Source organism: Sturnus vulgaris, chromosome 2 (genome assembly GCF_052056855.1).
Source record: "Sturnus vulgaris isolate bStuVul1 chromosome 2, bStuVul1.hap1, whole genome shotgun sequence".
NCBI classification, from domain to species: Eukaryota; Metazoa; Chordata; class Aves; order Passeriformes; family Sturnidae; genus Sturnus; species Sturnus vulgaris.
Window position 1 is genome coordinate 3091179 of NC_142244.1, and position 17764 is coordinate 3108942.

General features: G+C 37.5%; 1 protein-coding gene across 3 annotated transcripts in view; it reads right to left on the reverse strand.

Moving 5' to 3' along the window:
- Positions 1–17764, reverse strand: part of HJURP (Holliday junction recognition protein) — a 36075-nt gene that overhangs the window by 8015 nt on the left and 10296 nt on the right. For all 3 annotated transcript variants that reach the window (XM_088156792.1, XM_088156776.1, XM_088156785.1), the window contains exons 8-19: positions 16701–16799; positions 15973–16033; positions 13473–13534; positions 12241–12339; positions 11513–11573; positions 9013–9074; positions 7781–7879; positions 7053–7113; positions 4553–4614; positions 3321–3419; positions 2593–2653; positions 93–154 (exon numbers count right to left, since the gene is read on the reverse strand). In XM_088156792.1, coding sequence (XP_088012918.1) covers positions 93–154; positions 2593–2653; positions 3321–3419; positions 4553–4614; positions 7053–7113; positions 7781–7879; positions 9013–9074; positions 11513–11573; positions 12241–12339; positions 13473–13534; positions 15973–16033; positions 16701–16799 — 888 coding nt within the window. The remainder of the gene's footprint in view (positions 1–92; positions 155–2592; positions 2654–3320; positions 3420–4552; positions 4615–7052; positions 7114–7780; positions 7880–9012; positions 9075–11512; positions 11574–12240; positions 12340–13472; positions 13535–15972; positions 16034–16700; positions 16800–17764) is intronic.

A 17764-nucleotide genomic window follows, 5' to 3' on the forward strand; every position in this document is an offset into this window, starting at 1 on the left:
TCATCAGGCATGTGTGAACCATGCAAATATTTAACAGTTTCCATTGAACACAAAATCATTAGATTAACATATTGGACACCCAAAATTTCTACCTGGAGCTGAATGTCCTCCGATTTTCTTCTTGCTGAGACTGTATCACCACTACTTTCTCCACCTGCAATTTTAAGGCAACTATTAAATAAAATACAGTTGAATTCAAACCAGAAATATTTTTAAGCCCACATTGTGCAAGTTATTGAGTGCACCAATTTCATTCTAGAAAACATTTTTCTACACTATAAATTTCACCTGTATTACATTTCCATTTCAATTCCAATTGAAAAAGAAGGGTTTTGGGTTCATAAACAACTTGAGGGAAGCAAAGAAGGGTAAGGAACGTGTGTTTGCAATCAGTTCTTTACGATTAGAATGTTAAACATTTTATATATTAAACATTTATTATTATTTATACATATCTAAATCTTTCTTATTATTTATATGTTAAACGTACATTAAACATTTCAGAGAGTAAAATACTTTTAAAGCTCTCTCTTTTCTTGCTCTGTAAGATTCATTATTCATTAATGCATAATCCCCACTACATTCCTAAATATCCCAACAATGGTAGCAAGGACTTTCTATCACACTTCCTCTTAGTAGCTTCCTATTGTCAAGATCACCTTGGAACTCACAAAGTGAGAAATAAGGCGCACTTGAGAATATGAAAAAACAAATCCAAGTCTTTTAACTCAGTTTTTGGGTATTCTATGGGTATCTTTGTGAATGAAAGGCGAGAAAATATTTTTTCCTAGACGTAGCCAGGCTTTCCAATTCATCTTTTGCTAAAATCAGTCATCCACAAGAATAAAATATGTGACTGCATTTTAAGCCCTGATTTCTGAATTTCCCTGGACTCAGCAGAGGAAAGAAAAAAGGAGAGGAGAAGAACCCTGGAAACGGTGAGTGAAAAAAGTCTTGGTTATAATACCTACCACATGACTGCCTCATCATGCTATTCTTAAATTGCTTTCTGCTATGCAATCTTCTTCCCCCAGTAGAACTGAGCACAAACCTGTCAGATTGCTTCTTAATTGTTCATCAAGATATAAGACAGGACTGCTACAGAAATGGGCAGTTCTTGAGATAACACAACAACTCCTGTGTCCAGGAATGGCTGACTTCATCACGTCAATTATAAATTATTCAGAAACAGCTTGCATCAAAGAACGAGTTGATTCGTGGAATATTCTTATAAGTGTGAATCCTCAAAAAACTGATTTTACTATATCTTCAATGTACTGGAAATCATACTTTCAAATCACTGGAACTTCAGTTATTAGCAGAGGGCCATGATACAGAATGGAAAAAGAAAACTATTTTCTCTAGCGAATCTAGAAATGCTTTTCAAGGCCAAGAGGGAAATTCAGTAACTCCTTTGCACCTCAAAGGCAGAACAGAGAGGTAAAAAAGGAAAACTTCCACCCTTCTCTCTCAAAAATGCAACCTATAATACAGAAAGCTATTTCACAGGAGATGCATCCAAACAGTATTATTACCTAAATTATAACTTATTTACCCCTTTCTCCAAATAAATTCATTTTTCTGTGAATAGTATCCTGCTAGATGCAAGTAATCGTTCAGATATACTCTACCATACTGCTTCCTGTGAAAGCAAAGAGGGCAATCCTAATAACTTTCCCCGTTAAGGACAGACTAATACTTGCAGGTCCAGGTGAGAGCTGTTCCACTTGACTTTTGCCTGCTGTAGACAGGCTTTGCATACATTCAACACAAAAATAGTGTATAATACCTGGAACGAACTCTGCCCCCACTGAGAAAAGTGTTCTATATTAATACTAACAATGGAAAACGCCTGCCAAAACTAAAATTTGAGAGAAAAGATCCAAAGATAGGTCTTTTCTGGTTAGTATGCCCTACTCGTAACATTTTATATGTTTAAAAAAAAACCATCAAGACCAAGCCAAGAAAAAAAGCCCTGAAAACCCCACCAAAACAGCCAAAAGACCAGACATCCCAAACACCGGGGTGAACTCAAATTTTTATGTGAGGAATCCAATCCCATATCCCCAAGAATCTAATTTCGACGTCTTACAGCATTCGGAGGTAGCTGGAACTCACGGAGGTTTCTACAAATGCTCTCCAATCTCTTCATACACCATTCATAAGAGGAGGAGGAGAAATGGACAATTGCTTTACGGTATGCTGCTATGAAAATAGCAGAGTCTGAAGCACTTCACTTGCTTATCCCACAAGAGCCAAGGACAAAGGACACTTACAAGCAAAACTAGAAAATATTGCCTACAGTGAACTAAATGCTGCTGAATTTCCTAACTATGCGAATTGTTCCTGAGGCTGCGTATGAAAAGCGGGATTTAGGTACACAAGTTATTTAGTTTCTGTATTTCAAATACATTTTGCCATAAGCAAAATCACGTCTAACTTCCCTTTGAAATCCACCCTATTCAACTTCTCAGCTGGATAAATAATGCCTTTGTGTTTACAAGAAAGGAAATATTCTTTTCTAATGAATTTTAATAAAACCACATTTTCTACGTAATATATTTGACCAAGAGACAAAAGACTTAAGCGCACCTAACGGTTCTCGGACTGGCGAAGATAAACGACGACGCCTTGACAAATATGGAGTTGACATCTGAAACACAAAGAAGGAAAAAACCATCTGATGTCCTGAACTTTTTGAATGTTGAAGAGGACATCACAACATTACTTGTGACTCCCTCTCCTCTTGCTGCTCTGGGTTATGTACAGTTATGGTCTTGAGGGGCTCAGCCAAAGTGAGGCAAAATGGAAGACAAGGAGTCTAAGATTTCAGGAAGAAGTTTTAGGAGTTACTAGTTTAATCTTGGAGAGCTATTGATCATTTTTTTCAACTTATACATTATTTATCATGTATTAACTCCTTTCCCAAGTACAAGAATTTATCCATGGACATAAACATACACACCCCCCTGAATAATCTGGACACCTCTGGCAGCTCCAGCAGAAAAGAGAAGCTGTACCCTGTATCGTAACACTTCACCTCTGATCTTCCTCATCCCCCAAAGCAAAACAAAGCCAATTTTTTTTTTTTTTTTGCCCTGCAAAGCTCAGGTTTAGAATTTGTGGAAAATTTACTGCTCAAAGATCAACCTGCACATCACGGTTCAAAGAACCAAGTATGAAAGTGAAAAAAGTGAAAATAAATTTCATCAAGCAGAGAAACCATGGGAGAACCAGAGAACTTGTGGTAGAATTCATTGTGCTATCCACTTAGTTTTATTCTAACTAGCTAATAACTTAGAAGAAGGGAAATAGATTACCGTTACCCATCTGGGTATATCCTTCTCACCAGCTTGCACTATCCAATCCACTTCAACCACTTCTTTCTTCTGCATTTGTCCATCACCTACATTCAGATTCTTAGAGGAAAATAGAATTATTAAACCACAGAGAAATTATTGGCACGGCCAGCTCCAAACTGATTATTCAGAGTAACTGCAAATTAGTATTCTTCAGATGAGGATATGCAACCAGCATAAACCTATTTTTAATGAACACATTTTATGGGAAGAAAAACAAACCCCAAACCAAAAATCACTGCACAAAGCCAAAGAAGGAACTACGTGTGAAGATATCTAAAATGGAATAATTATCTAGTTGATCCAGGGAGGAGCACACACTGCCTTAAAGAGCCACCGATTAAGACAAACCAACCAAATAAAGAAAAGAGAAAAAAGGAAAAGGGTCACAAAGCTCTGATAATTACAGCTGCAAATCTTTACATGTATTCTTCACATCCTGTGAGAACTCATACACAAATTAAGGTCTATGCGACAATGACCCTCTATGTAAAATCTAAGAGAGTTTTGTAAGAAAAGGCAATTCATCAGTGAAACCGTCATTTTCAGATGCAGATTGCATAAACTGTTGTCAGAGAGAGAGGACACAAGCGCTATGCTGAACAAGTAAGGGAGGTAAATCCCATTTTTGATAATGGTGTTTGAGGAAGCAGAACACAGGATTAAAATGGGCTGCACACACAAAGCGTGTGCTGTATTTTTCTTCCACAGTGTAAATACTCTGGGTAGTCCTGACCATAGTCCAGTTTGGGCAGCAACAGCACAAGATTCCAGGCTGCTTCTGTTACAGCAGCCATTCGCTTTAAATCATGTTACCTATTTATGCAAGGCTATCAAGTAAAAGACCGTACTTTTTATAGTTGTATTCACCTTATGATCCATGTGGTTACTCTTTTGCCTCACCTATGAAAGCCTTTCTCAGGGCTGCCTGTTGGTGCAGTACATTGTATGGCTTTCTCTGGCCTCCTCGTCAATAATAACACTGGACAATAATATATCACTTGCCATTGCTCTTTGTGACGCTATTCCTTGAACCTCTCATTGGCTAAAAACATGCATCAAGATGGAGACTATATCAAGTCTCCTTCTAACCGTATCATCTCATCAGGCATGTGTGAACCATGCAAATATTTAACAGTTTCCATTGAACACAAAATCATTAGATTAACATATTGGACACCCAAAATTTCTACCTGGAGCTGAATGTCCTCCGATTTTCTTCTTGCTGAGACTGTATCACCACTACTTTCTCCACCTGCAATTTTAAGGCAACTATTAAATAAAATACAGTTGAATTCAAACCAGAAATATTTTTAAGCCCACATTGTGCAAGTTATTGAGTGCACCAATTTCATTCTAGAAAACATTTTTCTACACTATAAATTTCACCTGTATTACATTTCCATTTCAATTCCAATTGAAAAAGAAGGGTTTTGGGTTCATAAACAACTTGAGGGAAGCAAAGAAGGGTAAGGAACGTGTGTTTGCAATCAGTTCTTTACGATTAGAATATTAAACATTTTATATATTAAACATTTATTATTATTTATACATATCTAAATCTTTCTTATTATTTATATGTTAAACGTACATTAAACATTTCAGAGAGTAAAATACTTTTAAAGCTCTCTCTTTTCTTGCTCTGTAAGATTCATTATTCATTAATGCATAATCCCCACTACATTCCTAAATATCCCAACAATGGTAGCAAGGACTTTCTATCACACTTCCTCTTAGTAGCTTCCTATTGTCAAGATCACCTTGGAACTCACAAAGTGAGAAATAAGGCGCACTTGAGAATATGAAAAAACAAATCCAAGTCTTTTAACTCAGTTTTTGGGTATTCTATGGGTATCTTTGTGAATGAAAGGCGAGAAAATATTTTTTCCTAGACGTAGCCAGGCTTTCCAATTCATCTTTTGCTAAAATCAGTCATCCACAAGAATAAAATATGTGACTGCATTTTAAGCCCTGATTTCTGAATTTCCCTGGACTCAGCAGAGGAAAGAAAAAAGGAGAGGAGAAGAACCCTGGAAACGGTGAGTGAAAAAAGTCTTGGTTATAATACCTACCACATGACTGCCTCATCATGCTATTCTTAAATTGCTTTCTGCTATGCAATCTTCTTCCCCCAGTAGAACTGAGCACAAACCTGTCAGATTGCTTCTTAATTGTTCATCAAGATATAAGACAGGACTGCTACAGAAATGGGCAGTTCTTGAGATAACACAACAACTCCTGTGTCCAGGAATGGCTGACTTCATCACGTCAATTATAAATTATTCAGAAACAGCTTGCATCAAAGAACGAGTTGATTCGTGGAATATTCTTATAAGTGTGAATCCTCAAAAAACTGATTTTACTGTATCTTCAATGTACTGGAAATCATACTTTCAAATCACTGGAACTTCAGTTATTAGCAGAGGGCCATGATACAGAATGGAAAAAGAAAACTATTTTCTCTAGCGAATCTAGAAATGCTTTTCAAGGCCAAGAGGGAAATTCAGTAACTCCTTTGCACCTCAAAGGCAGAACAGAGAGGTAAAAAAGGAAAACTTCCACCCTTCTCTCTCAAAAATGCAACCTATAATACAGAAAGCTATTTCACAGGAGATGCATCCAAACAGTATTATTACCTAAATTATAACTTATTTACCCCTTTCTCCAAATAAATTCATTTTTCTGTGAATAGTATCCTGCTAGATGCAAGTAATCGTTCAGATATACTCTACCATACTGCTTCCTGTGAAAGCAAAGAGGGCAATCCTAATAACTTTCCCCGTTAAGGACAGACTAATACTTGCAGGTCCAGGTGAGAGCTGTTCCACTTGACTTTTGCCTGCTGTAGACAGGCTTTGCATACATTCAACACAAAAATAGTGTATAATACCTGGAACGAACTCTGCCCCCACTGAAAAAAGTGTTCTATATTAATACTAACAATGGAAAACACCTGCCAAAACTAAAATTTGAGAGAAAAGATCCAAAGATAGGTCTTTTCTGGTTAGTATGCCCTACTCGTAACATTTTATATGTTTAAAAAAAAACCATCAAGACCAAGCCAAGAAAAAAAGCCCTGAAAACCCCACCAAAACAGCCAAAAGACCAGACATCCCAAACACCGGGGTGAACTCAAATTTTTATGTGAGGAATCCAATCCCATATCCCCAAGAATCTAATTTCGACGTCTTACAGCATTCGGAGGTAGCTGGAACTCACGGAGGTTTCTACAAATGCTCTCCAATCTCTTCATACACCATTCATAAGAGGAGGAGGAGAAATGGACAATCGCTTTACGGTATGCTGCTATGAAAATAGCAGAGTCTGAAGCACTTCACTTGCTTATCCCACAAGAGCCAAGGACAAAGGACACTTACAAGCAAAACTAGAAAATATTGCCTACAGTGAACTAAATGCTGCTGAATTTCCTAACTATGCGAATTGTTCCTGAGGCTGCGTATGAAAAGCGGGATTTAGGTACACAAGTTATTTAGTTTCTGTATTTCAAATACATTTTGCCATAAGCAAAATCACGTCTAACTTCCCTTTGAAATCCACCCTATTCAACTTCTCAGCTGGATAAATAATGCCTTTGTGTTTACAAGAAAGGAAATATTCTTTTCTAATGAATTTTAATAAAACCACATTTTCTACGTAATATATTTGACCAAGAGACAAAAGACTTAAGCGCACCTAACGGTTCTCGGACTGGCGAAGATAAACGACGACGCCTTGACAAATATGGAGTTGACATCTGAAAAACAAAGAAGGAAAAAACCATCTGATGTCCTGAACTTTTTGAATGTTGAAGAGGACATCACAACATTACTTGTGACTCCCTCTCCTCTTGCTGCTCTGGGTTATGTACAGTTATGGTCTTGAGGGGCTCAGCCAAAGTGAGGCAAAATGGAAGACAAGGAGTCTAAGATTTCAGGAAGAAGTTTTAGGAGTTACTAGTTTAATCTTGGAGAGCTATTGATCATTTTTTTCAACTTATACATTATTTATCATGTATTAACTCCTTTCCCAAGTACAAGAATTTATCCATGGACATAAACATACACACCCCCCTGAATAATCTGGACACCTCTGGCAGCTCCAGCAGAAAAGAGAAGCTGTACCCTGTATCGTAACACTTCACCTCTGATCTTCCTCATCCCCCAAAGCAAAACAAAGCCAATTTTTTTTTTTTTTTTGCCCTGCAAAGCTCAGGTTTAGAATTTGTGGAAAATTTACTGCTCAAAGATCAACCTGCACATCACGGTTCAAAGAACCAAGTATGGAAGTGAAAAAAGTGAAAATAAATTTCATCAAGCAGAGAAACCATGGGAGAACCAGAGAACTTGTGGTAGAATTCATTGTGCTATCCACTTAGTTTTATTCTAACTAGCTAATAACTTAGAAGAAGGGAAATAGATTACCGTTACCCATCTGGGTATATCCTTCTCACCAGCTTGCACTATCCAATCCACTTCAACCACTTCTTTCTTCTGCATTTGTCCATCACCTACATTCAGATTCTTAGAGGAAAATAGAATTATTAAACCACAGAGAAATTATTGGCACGGCCAGCTCCAAACTGATTATTCAGAGTAACTGCAAATTAGTATTCTTCAGATGAGGATATGCAACCAGCATAAACCTATTTTTAATGAACACATTTTATGGGAAGAAAAACAAACCCCAAACCAAAAATCACTGCACAAAGCCAAAGAAGGAACTACGTGTGAAGATATCTAAAATGGAATAATTATCTAGTTGATCCAGGGAGGAGCACACACTGCCTTAAAGAGCCACCGATTAAGACAAACCAACCAAATAAAGAAAAGAGAAAAAAGGAAAAGGGTCACAAAGCTCTGATAATTACAGCTGCAAATCTTTACATGTATTCTTCACATCCTGTGAGAACTCATACACAAATTAAGGTCTATGCGACAATGACCCTCTATGTAAAATCTAAGAGAGTTTTGCAAGAAAAGGCAATTCATCAGTGAAACCGTCATTTTCAGATGCAGATTGCATAAACTGTTGTCAGAGAGAGAGGACACAAGCGCTATGCTGAACAAGTAAGGGAGGTAAATCCCATTTTTGATAATGGTGTTTGAGGAAGCAGAACACAGGATTAAAATGGGCTGCACACACAAAGCGTGTGCTGTATTTTTCTTCCACAGTGTAAATACTCTGGGTAGTCCTGACCATAGTCCAGTTTGGGCAGCAACAGCACAAGATTCCAGGCTGCTTCTGTTACAGCAGCCATTCGCTTTAAATCATGTTACCTATTTATGCAAGGCTCTCAAGTAAAAGACCGTACTTTTTATAGTTGTATTCACCTTATGATCCATGTGGTTACTCTTTTGCCTCACCTATGAAAGCCTTTCTCAGGGCTGCCTGTTGGTGCAGTACATTGTATGGCTTTCTCTGGCCTCCTCGTCAATAATAACACTGGACAATAATATATCACTTGCCATTGCTCTTTGTGACGCTATTCCTTGAACCTCTCATTGGCTAAAAACATGCATCAAGATGGAGACTATATCAAGTCTCCTTCTAACCGTATCATCTCATCAGGCATGTGTGAACCATGCAAATATTTAACAGTTTCCATTGAACACAAAATCATTAGATTAACATATTGGACACCCAAAATTTCTACCTGGAGCTGAATGTCCTCCGATTTTCTTCTTGCTGAGACTGTATCACCACTACTTTCTCCACCTGCAATTTTAAGGCAACTATTAAATAAAATACAGTTGAATTCAAACCAGAAATATTTTTAAGCCCACATTGTGCAAGTTATTGAGTGCACCAATTTCATTCTAGAAAACATTTTTCTACACTATAAATTTCACCTGTATTACATTTCCATTTCAATTCCAATTGAAAAAGAAGGGTTTTGGGTTCATAAACAACTTGAGGGAAGCAAAGAAGGGTAAGGAACGTGTGTTTGCAATCAGTTCTTTACGATTAGAATATTAAACATTTTATATATTAAACATTTATTATTATTTATACATATCTAAATCTTTCTTATTATTTATATGTTAAACGTACATTAAACATTTCAGAGAGTAAAATACTTTTAAAGCTCTCTCTTTTCTTGCTCTGTAAGATTCATTATTCATTAATGCATAATCCCCACTACATTCCTAAATATCCCAACAATGGTAGCAAGGACTTTCTATCACACTTCCTCTTAGTAGCTTCCTATTGTCAAGATCACCTTGGAACTCACAAAGTGAGAAATAAGGCGCACTTGAGAATATGAAAAAACAAATCCAAGTCTTTTAACTCAGTTTTTGGGTATTCTATGGGTATCTTTGTGAATGAAAGGCGAGAAAATATTTTTTCCTAGACGTAGCCAGGCTTTCCAATTCATCTTTTGCTAAAATCAGTCATCCACAAGAATAAAATATGTGACTGCATTTTAAGCCCTGATTTCTGAATTTCCCTGGACTCAGCAGAGGAAAGAAAAAAGGAGAGGAGAAGAACCCTGGAAACGGTGAGTGAAAAAAGTCTTGGTTATAATACCTACCACATGACTGCCTCATCATGCTATTCTTAAATTGCTTTCTGCTATGCAATCTTCTTCCCCCAGTAGAACTGAGCACAAACCTGTCAGATTGCTTCTTAATTGTTCATCAAGATATAAGACAGGACTGCTACAGAAATGGGCAGTTCTTGAGATAACACAACAACTCCTGTGTCCAGGAATGGCTGACTTCATCACGTCAATTATAAATTATTCAGAAACAGCTTGCATCAAAGAACGAGTTGATTCGTGGAATATTCTTATAAGTGTGAATCCTCAAAAAACTGATTTTACTGTATCTTCAATGTACTGGAAATCATACTTTCAAATCACTGGAACTTCAGTTATTAGCAGAGGGCCATGATACAGAATGGAAAAAGAAAACTATTTTCTCTAGCGAATCTAGAAATGCTTTTCAAGGCCAAGAGGGAAATTCAGTAACTCCTTTGCACCTCAAAGGCAGAACAGAGAGGTAAAAAAGGAAAACTTCCACCCTTCTCTCTCAAAAATGCAACCTATAATACAGAAAGCTATTTCACAGGAGATGCATCCAAACAGTATTATTACCTAAATTATAACTTATTTACCCCTTTCTCCAAATAAATTCATTTTTCTGTGAATAGTATCCTGCTAGATGCAAGTAATCGTTCAGATATACTCTACCATACTGCTTCCTGTGAAAGCAAAGAGGGCAATCCTAGTAACTTTCCCCGTTAAGGACAGACTAATACTTGCAGGTCCAGGTGAGAGCTGTTCCACTTGACTTTTGCCTGCTGTAGACAGGCTTTGCATACATTCAACACAAAAATAGTGTATAATACCTGGAACGAACTCTGCCCCCACTGAGAAAAGTGTTCTATATTAATACTAACAATGGAAAACACCTGCCAAAACTAAAATTTGAGAGAAAAGATCCAAAGATAGGTCTTTTCTGGTTAGTATGCCCTACTCGTAACATTTTATATGTTTAAAAAAAAACCATCAAGACCAAGCCAAGAAAAAAAGCCCTGAAAACCCCACCAAAACAGCCAAAAGACCAGACATCCCAAACACCGGGGTGAACTCAAATTTTTATGTGAGGAATCCAATCCCATATCCCCAAGAATCTAATTTCGACGTCTTACAGCATTCGGAGGTAGCTGGAACTCACGGAGGTTTCTACAAATGCTCTCCAATCTCTTCATACACCATTCATAAGAGGAGGAGGAGAAATGGACAATCGCTTTACGGTATGCTGCTATGAAAATAGCAGAGTCTGAAGCACTTCACTTGCTTATCCCACAAGAGCCAAGGACAAAGGACACTTACAAGCAAAACTAGAAAATATTGCCTACAGTGAACTAAATGCTGCTGAATTTCCTAACTATGCGAATTGTTCCTGAGGCTGCGTATGAAAAGCGGGATTTAGGTACACAAGTTATTTAGTTTCTGTATTTCAAATACATTTTGCCATAAGCAAAATCACGTCTAACTTCCCTTTGAAATCCACCCTATTCAACTTCTCAGCTGGATAAATAATGCCTTTGTGTTTACAAGAAAGGAAATATTCTTTTCTAATGAATTTTAATAAAACCACATTTTCTACGTAATATATTTGACCAAGAGACAAAAGACTTAAGCGCACCTAACGGTTCTCGGACTGGCGAAGATAAACGACGACGCCTTGACAAATATGGAGTTGACATCTGAAACACAAAGAAGGAAAAAACCATCTGATGTCCTGAACTTTTTGAATGTTGAAGAGGACATCACAACATTACTTGTGACTCCCTCTCCTCTTGCTGCTCTGGGTTATGTACAGTTATGGTCTTGAGGGGCTCAGCCAAAGTGAGGCAAAATGGAAGACAAGGAGTCTAAGATTTCAGGAAGAAGTTTTAGGAGTTACTAGTTTAATCTTGGAGAGCTATTGATCATTTTTTTCAACTTATACATTATTTATCATGTATTAACTCCTTTCCCAAGTACAAGAATTTATCCATGGACATAAACATACACACCCCCCTGAATAATCTGGACACCTCTGGCAGCTCCAGCAGAAAAGAGAAGCTGTACCCTGTATCGTAACACTTCACCTCTGATCTTCCTCATCCCCCAAAGCAAAACAAAGCCAATTTTTTTTTTTTTTTTGCCCTGCAAAGCTCAGGTTTAGAATTTGTGGAAAATTTACTGCTCAAAGATCAACCTGCACATCACGGTTCAAAGAACCAAGTATGAAAGTGAAAAAAGTGAAAATAAATTTCATCAAGCAGAGAAACCATGGGAGAACCAGAGAACTTGTGGTAGAATTCATTGTGCTATCCACTTAGTTTTATTCTAACTAGCTAATAACTTAGAAGAAGGGAAATAGATTACCGTTACCCATCTGGGTATATCCTTCTCACCAGCTTGCACTATCCAATCCACTTCAACCACTTCTTTCTTCTGCATTTGTCCATCACCTACATTCAGATTCTTAGAGGAAAATAGAATTATTAAACCACAGAGAAATTATTGGCACGGCCAGCTCCAAACTGATTATTCAGAGTAACTGCAAATTAGTATTCTTCAGATGAGGATATGCAACCAGCATAAACCTATTTTTAATGAACACATTTTATGGGAAGAAAAACAAACCCCAAACCAAAAATCACTGCACAAAGCCAAAGAAGGAACTACGTGTGAAGATATCTAAAATGGAATAATTATCTAGTTGATCCAGGGAGGAGCACACACTGCCTTAAAGAGCCACCGATTAAGACAAACCAACCAAATAAAGAAAAGAGAAAAAAGGAAAAGGGTCACAAAGCTCTGATAATTACAGCTGCAAATCTTTACATGTATTCTTCACATCCTGTGAGAACTCATACACAAATTAAGGTCTATGCGACAATGACCCTCTATGTAAAATCTAAGAGAGTTTTGCAAGAAAAGGCAATTCATCAGTGAAACCGTCATTTTCAGATGCAGATTGCATAAACTGTTGTCAGAGAGAGAGGACACAAGCGCTATGCTGAACAAGTAAGGGAGGTAAATCCCATTTTTGATAATGGTGTTTGAGGAAGCAGAACACAGGATTAAAATGGGCTGCACACACAAAGCGTGTGCTGTATTTTTCTTCCACAGTGTAAATACTCTGGGTAGTCCTGACCATAGTCCAGTTTGGGCAGCAACAGCACAAGATTCCAGGCTGCTTCTGTTACAGCAGCCATTCGCTTTAAATCATGTTACCTATTTATGCAAGGCTCTCAAGTAAAAGACCGTACTTTTTATAGTTGTATTCACCTTATGATCCATGTGGTTACTCTTTTGCCTCACCTATGAAAGCCTTTCTCAGGGCTGCCTGTTGGTGCAGTACATTGTATGGCTTTCTCTGGCCTCCTCGTCAATAATAACACTGGACAATAATATATCACTTGCCATTGCTCTTTGTGACGCTATTCCTTGAACCTCTCATTGGCTAAAAACATGCATCAAGATGGAGACTATATCAAGTCTCCTTCTAACCGTATCATCTCATCAGGCATGTGTGAACCATGCAAATATTTAACAGTTTCCATTGAACACAAAATCATTAGATTAACATATTGGACACCCAAAATTTCTACCTGGAGCTGAATGTCCTCCGATTTTCTTCTTGCTGAGACTGTATCACCACTACTTTCTCCACCTGCAATTTTAAGGCAACTATTAAATAAAATACAGTTGAATTCAAACCAGAAATATTTTTAAGCCCACATTGTGCAAGTTATTGAGTGCACCAATTTCATTCTAGAAAACATTTTTCTACACTATAAATTTCACCTGTATTACATTTCCATTTCAATTCCAATTGAAAAAGAAGGGTTTTGGGTTCATAAACAACTTGAGGGAAGCAAAGAAGGGTAAGGAACGTGTGTTTGCAATCAGTTCTTTACGATTAGAATATTAAACATTTTATATATTAAACATTTATTATTATTTATACATATCTAAATCTTTCTTATTATTTATATGTTAAACGTACATTAAACATTTCAGAGAGTAAAATACTTTTAAAGCTCTCTCTTTTCTTGCTCTGTAAGATTCATTATTCATTAATGCATAATCCCCACTACATTCCTAAATATCCCAACAATGGTAGCAAGGACTTTCTATCACACTTCCTCTTAGTAGCTTCCTATTGTCAAGATCACCTTGGAACTCACAAAGTGAGAAATAAGGCGCACTTGAGAATATGAAAAAACAAATCCAAGTCTTTTAACTCAGTTTTTGGGTATTCTATGGGTATCTTTGTGAATGAAAGGCGAGAAAATATTTTTTCCTAGACGTAGCCAGGCTTTCCAATTCATCTTTTGCTAAAATCAGTCATCCACAAGAATAAAATATGTGACTGCATTTTAAGCCCTGATTTCTGAATTTCCCTGGACTCAGCAGAGGAAAGAAAAAAGGAGAGGAGAAGAACCCTGGAAACGGTGAGTGAAAAAAGTCTTGGTTATAATACCTACCACATGACTGCCTCATCATGCTATTCTTAAATTGCTTTCTGCTATGCAATCTTCTTCCCCCAGTAGAACTGAGCACAAACCTGTCAGATTGCTTCTTAATTGTTCATCAAGATATAAGACAGGACTGCTACAGAAATGGGCAGTTCTTGAGATAACACAACAACTCCTGTGTCCAGGAATGGCTGACTTCATCACGTCAATTATAAATTATTCAGAAACAGCTTGCATCAAAGAACGAGTTGATTCGTGGAATATTCTTATAAGTGTGAATCCTCAAAAAACTGATTTTACTGTATCTTCAATGTACTGGAAATCATACTTTCAAATCACTGGAACTTCAGTTATTAGCAGAGGGCCATGATACAGAATGGAAAAAGAAAACTATTTTCTCTAGCGAATCTAGAAATGCTTTTCAAGGCCAAGAGGGAAATTCAGTAACTCCTTTGCACCTCAAAGGCAGAACAGAGAGGTAAAAAAGGAAAACTTCCACCCTTCTCTCTCAAAAATGCAACCTATAATACAGAAAGCTATTTCACAGGAGATGCATCCAAACAGTATTATTACCTAAATTATAACTTATTTACCCCTTTCTCCAAATAAATTCATTTTTCTGTGAATAGTATCCTGCTAGATGCAAGTAATCGTTCAGATATACTCTACCATACTGCTTCCTGTGAAAGCAAAGAGGGCAATCCTAATAACTTTCCCCGTTAAGGACAGACTAATACTTGCAGGTCCAGGTGAGAGCTGTTCCACTTGACTTTTGCCTGCTGTAGACAGGCTTTGCATACATTCAACACAAAAATAGTGTATAATACCTGGAACGAACTCTGCCCCCACTGAGAAAAGTGTTCTATATTAATACTAACAATGGAAAACACCTGCCAAAACTAAAATTTGAGAGAAAAGATCCAAAGATAGGTCTTTTCTGGTTAGTATGCCCTACTCGTAACATTTTATATGTTTAAAAAAAAACCATCAAGACCAAGCCAAGAAAAAAAGCCCTGAAAACCCCACCAAAACAGCCAAAAGACCAGACATCCCAAACACCGGGGTGAACTCAAATTTTTATGTGAGGAATCCAATCCCATATCCCCAAGAATCTAATTTCGACGTCTTACAGCATTCGGAGGTAGCTGGAACTCACGGAGGTTTCTACAAATGCTCTCCAATCTCTTCATACACCATTCATAAGAGGAGGAGGAGAAATGGACAATTGCTTTACGGTATGCTGCTATGAAAATAGCAGAGTCTGAAGCACTTCACTTGCTTATCCCACAAGAGCCAAGGACAAAGGACACTTACAAGCAAAACTAGAAAATATTGCCTACAGTGAACTAAATGCTGCTGAATTTCCTAACTATGCGAATTGTTCCTGAGGCTGCGTATGAAAAGCGGGATTTAGGTACACAAGTTATTTAGTTTCTGTATTTCAAATACATTTTGCCATAAGCAAAATCACGTCTAACTTCCCTTTGAAATCCACCCTATTCAACTTCTCAGCTGGATAAATAATGCCTTTGTGTTTACAAGAAAGGAAATATTCTTTTCTAAAGAATTTTAATAAAACCACATTTTCTACGTAATATATTTGACCAAGAGACAAAAGACTTAAGCGCACCTAACGGTTCTCGGACTGGCGAAGATAAACGACGACGCCTTGACAAATATGGAGTTGACATCTGAAAAACAAAGAAGGAAAAAACCATCTGATGTCCTGAACTTTTTGAATGTTGAAGAGGACATCACAACATTACTTGTGACTCCCTCTCCTCTTGCTGCTCTGGGTTATGTACAGTTATGGTCTTGAGGGGCTCAGCCAAAGTGAGGCAAAATGGAAGACAAGGAGTCTAAGATTTCAGGAAGAAGTTTTAGGAGTTACTAGTTTAATCTTGGAGAGCTATTGATCATTTTTTCCAACTTATACATTATTTATCATGTATTAACTCCTTTCCCAAGTACAAGAATTTATCCATGGACATAAACATACACACCCCCCTGAATAATCTGGACACCTCTGGCAGCTCCAGCAGAAAAGAGAAGCTGTACCCTGTATCGTAACACTTCACCTCTGATCTTCCTCATCCCCCAAAGCAAAACAAAGCCAATTTTTTTTTTTTTTTTGCCCTGCAAAGCTCAGGTTTAGAATTTGTGGAAAATTTACTGCTCAAAGATCAACCTGCACATCACGGTTCAAAGAACCAAGTATGAAAGTGAAAAAAGTGAAAATAAATTTCATCAAGCAGAGAAACCATGGGAGAACCAGAGAACTTGTGGTAGAATTCATTGTGCTATCCACTTAGTTTTATTCTAACTAGCTAATAACTTAGAAGAAGGGAAATAGATTACCGTTACCCATCTGGGTATATCCTTCTCACCAGCTTGCACTATCCAATCCACTTCAACCACTTCTTTCTTCTGCATTTGTCCATCACCTACATTCAGATTCTTAGAGGAAAATAGAATTATTAAACCACAGAGAAATTATTGGCACGGCCAGCTCCAAACTGATTATTCAGAGTAACTGCAAATTAGTATTCTTCAGATGAGGATATGCAACCAGCATAAACCTATTTTTAATGAACACATTTTATGGGAAGAAAAACAAACCCCAAACCAAAAATCACTGCACAAAGCCAAAGAAGGAACTACGTGTGAAGATATCTAAAATGGAATAATTATCTAGTTGATCCAGGGAGGAGCACACACTGCCTTAAAGAGCCACCGATTAAGACAAACCAACCAAATAAAGAAAAGAGAAAAAAGGAAAAGGGTCACAAAGCTCTGATAATTACAGCTGCAAATCTTTACATGTATTCTTCACATCCTGTGAGAACTCATACACAAATTAAGGTCTATGCGACAATGACCCTCTATGTAAAATCTAAGAGAGTTTTGTAAGAAAAGGCAATTCATCAGTGAAACCGTCATTTTCAGATGCAGATTGCATAAACTGTTGTCAGAGAGAGAGGACACAAGCGCTATGCTGAACAAGTAAGGGAGGTAAATCCCATTTTTGATAATGGTGTTTGAGGAAGCAGAACACAGGATTAAAATGGGCTGCACACACAAAGCGTGTGCTGTATTTTTCTTCCACAGTGTAAATACTCTGGGTAGTCCTGACCATAGTCCAGTTTGGGCAGCAACAGCACAAGATTCCAGGCTGCTTCTGTTACAGCAGCCATTCGCTTTAAATCATGTTACCTATTTATGCAAGGCTCTCAAGTAAAAGACCGTACTTTTTATAGTTGTATTCACCTTATGATCCATGTGGTTACTCTTTTGCCTCACCTATGAAAGCCTTTCTCAGGGCTGCCTGTTGGTGCAGTACATTGTATGGCTTTCTCTGGCCTCCTCGTCAATAATAACACTGGACAATAATATATCACTTGCCATTGCTCTTTGTGACGCTA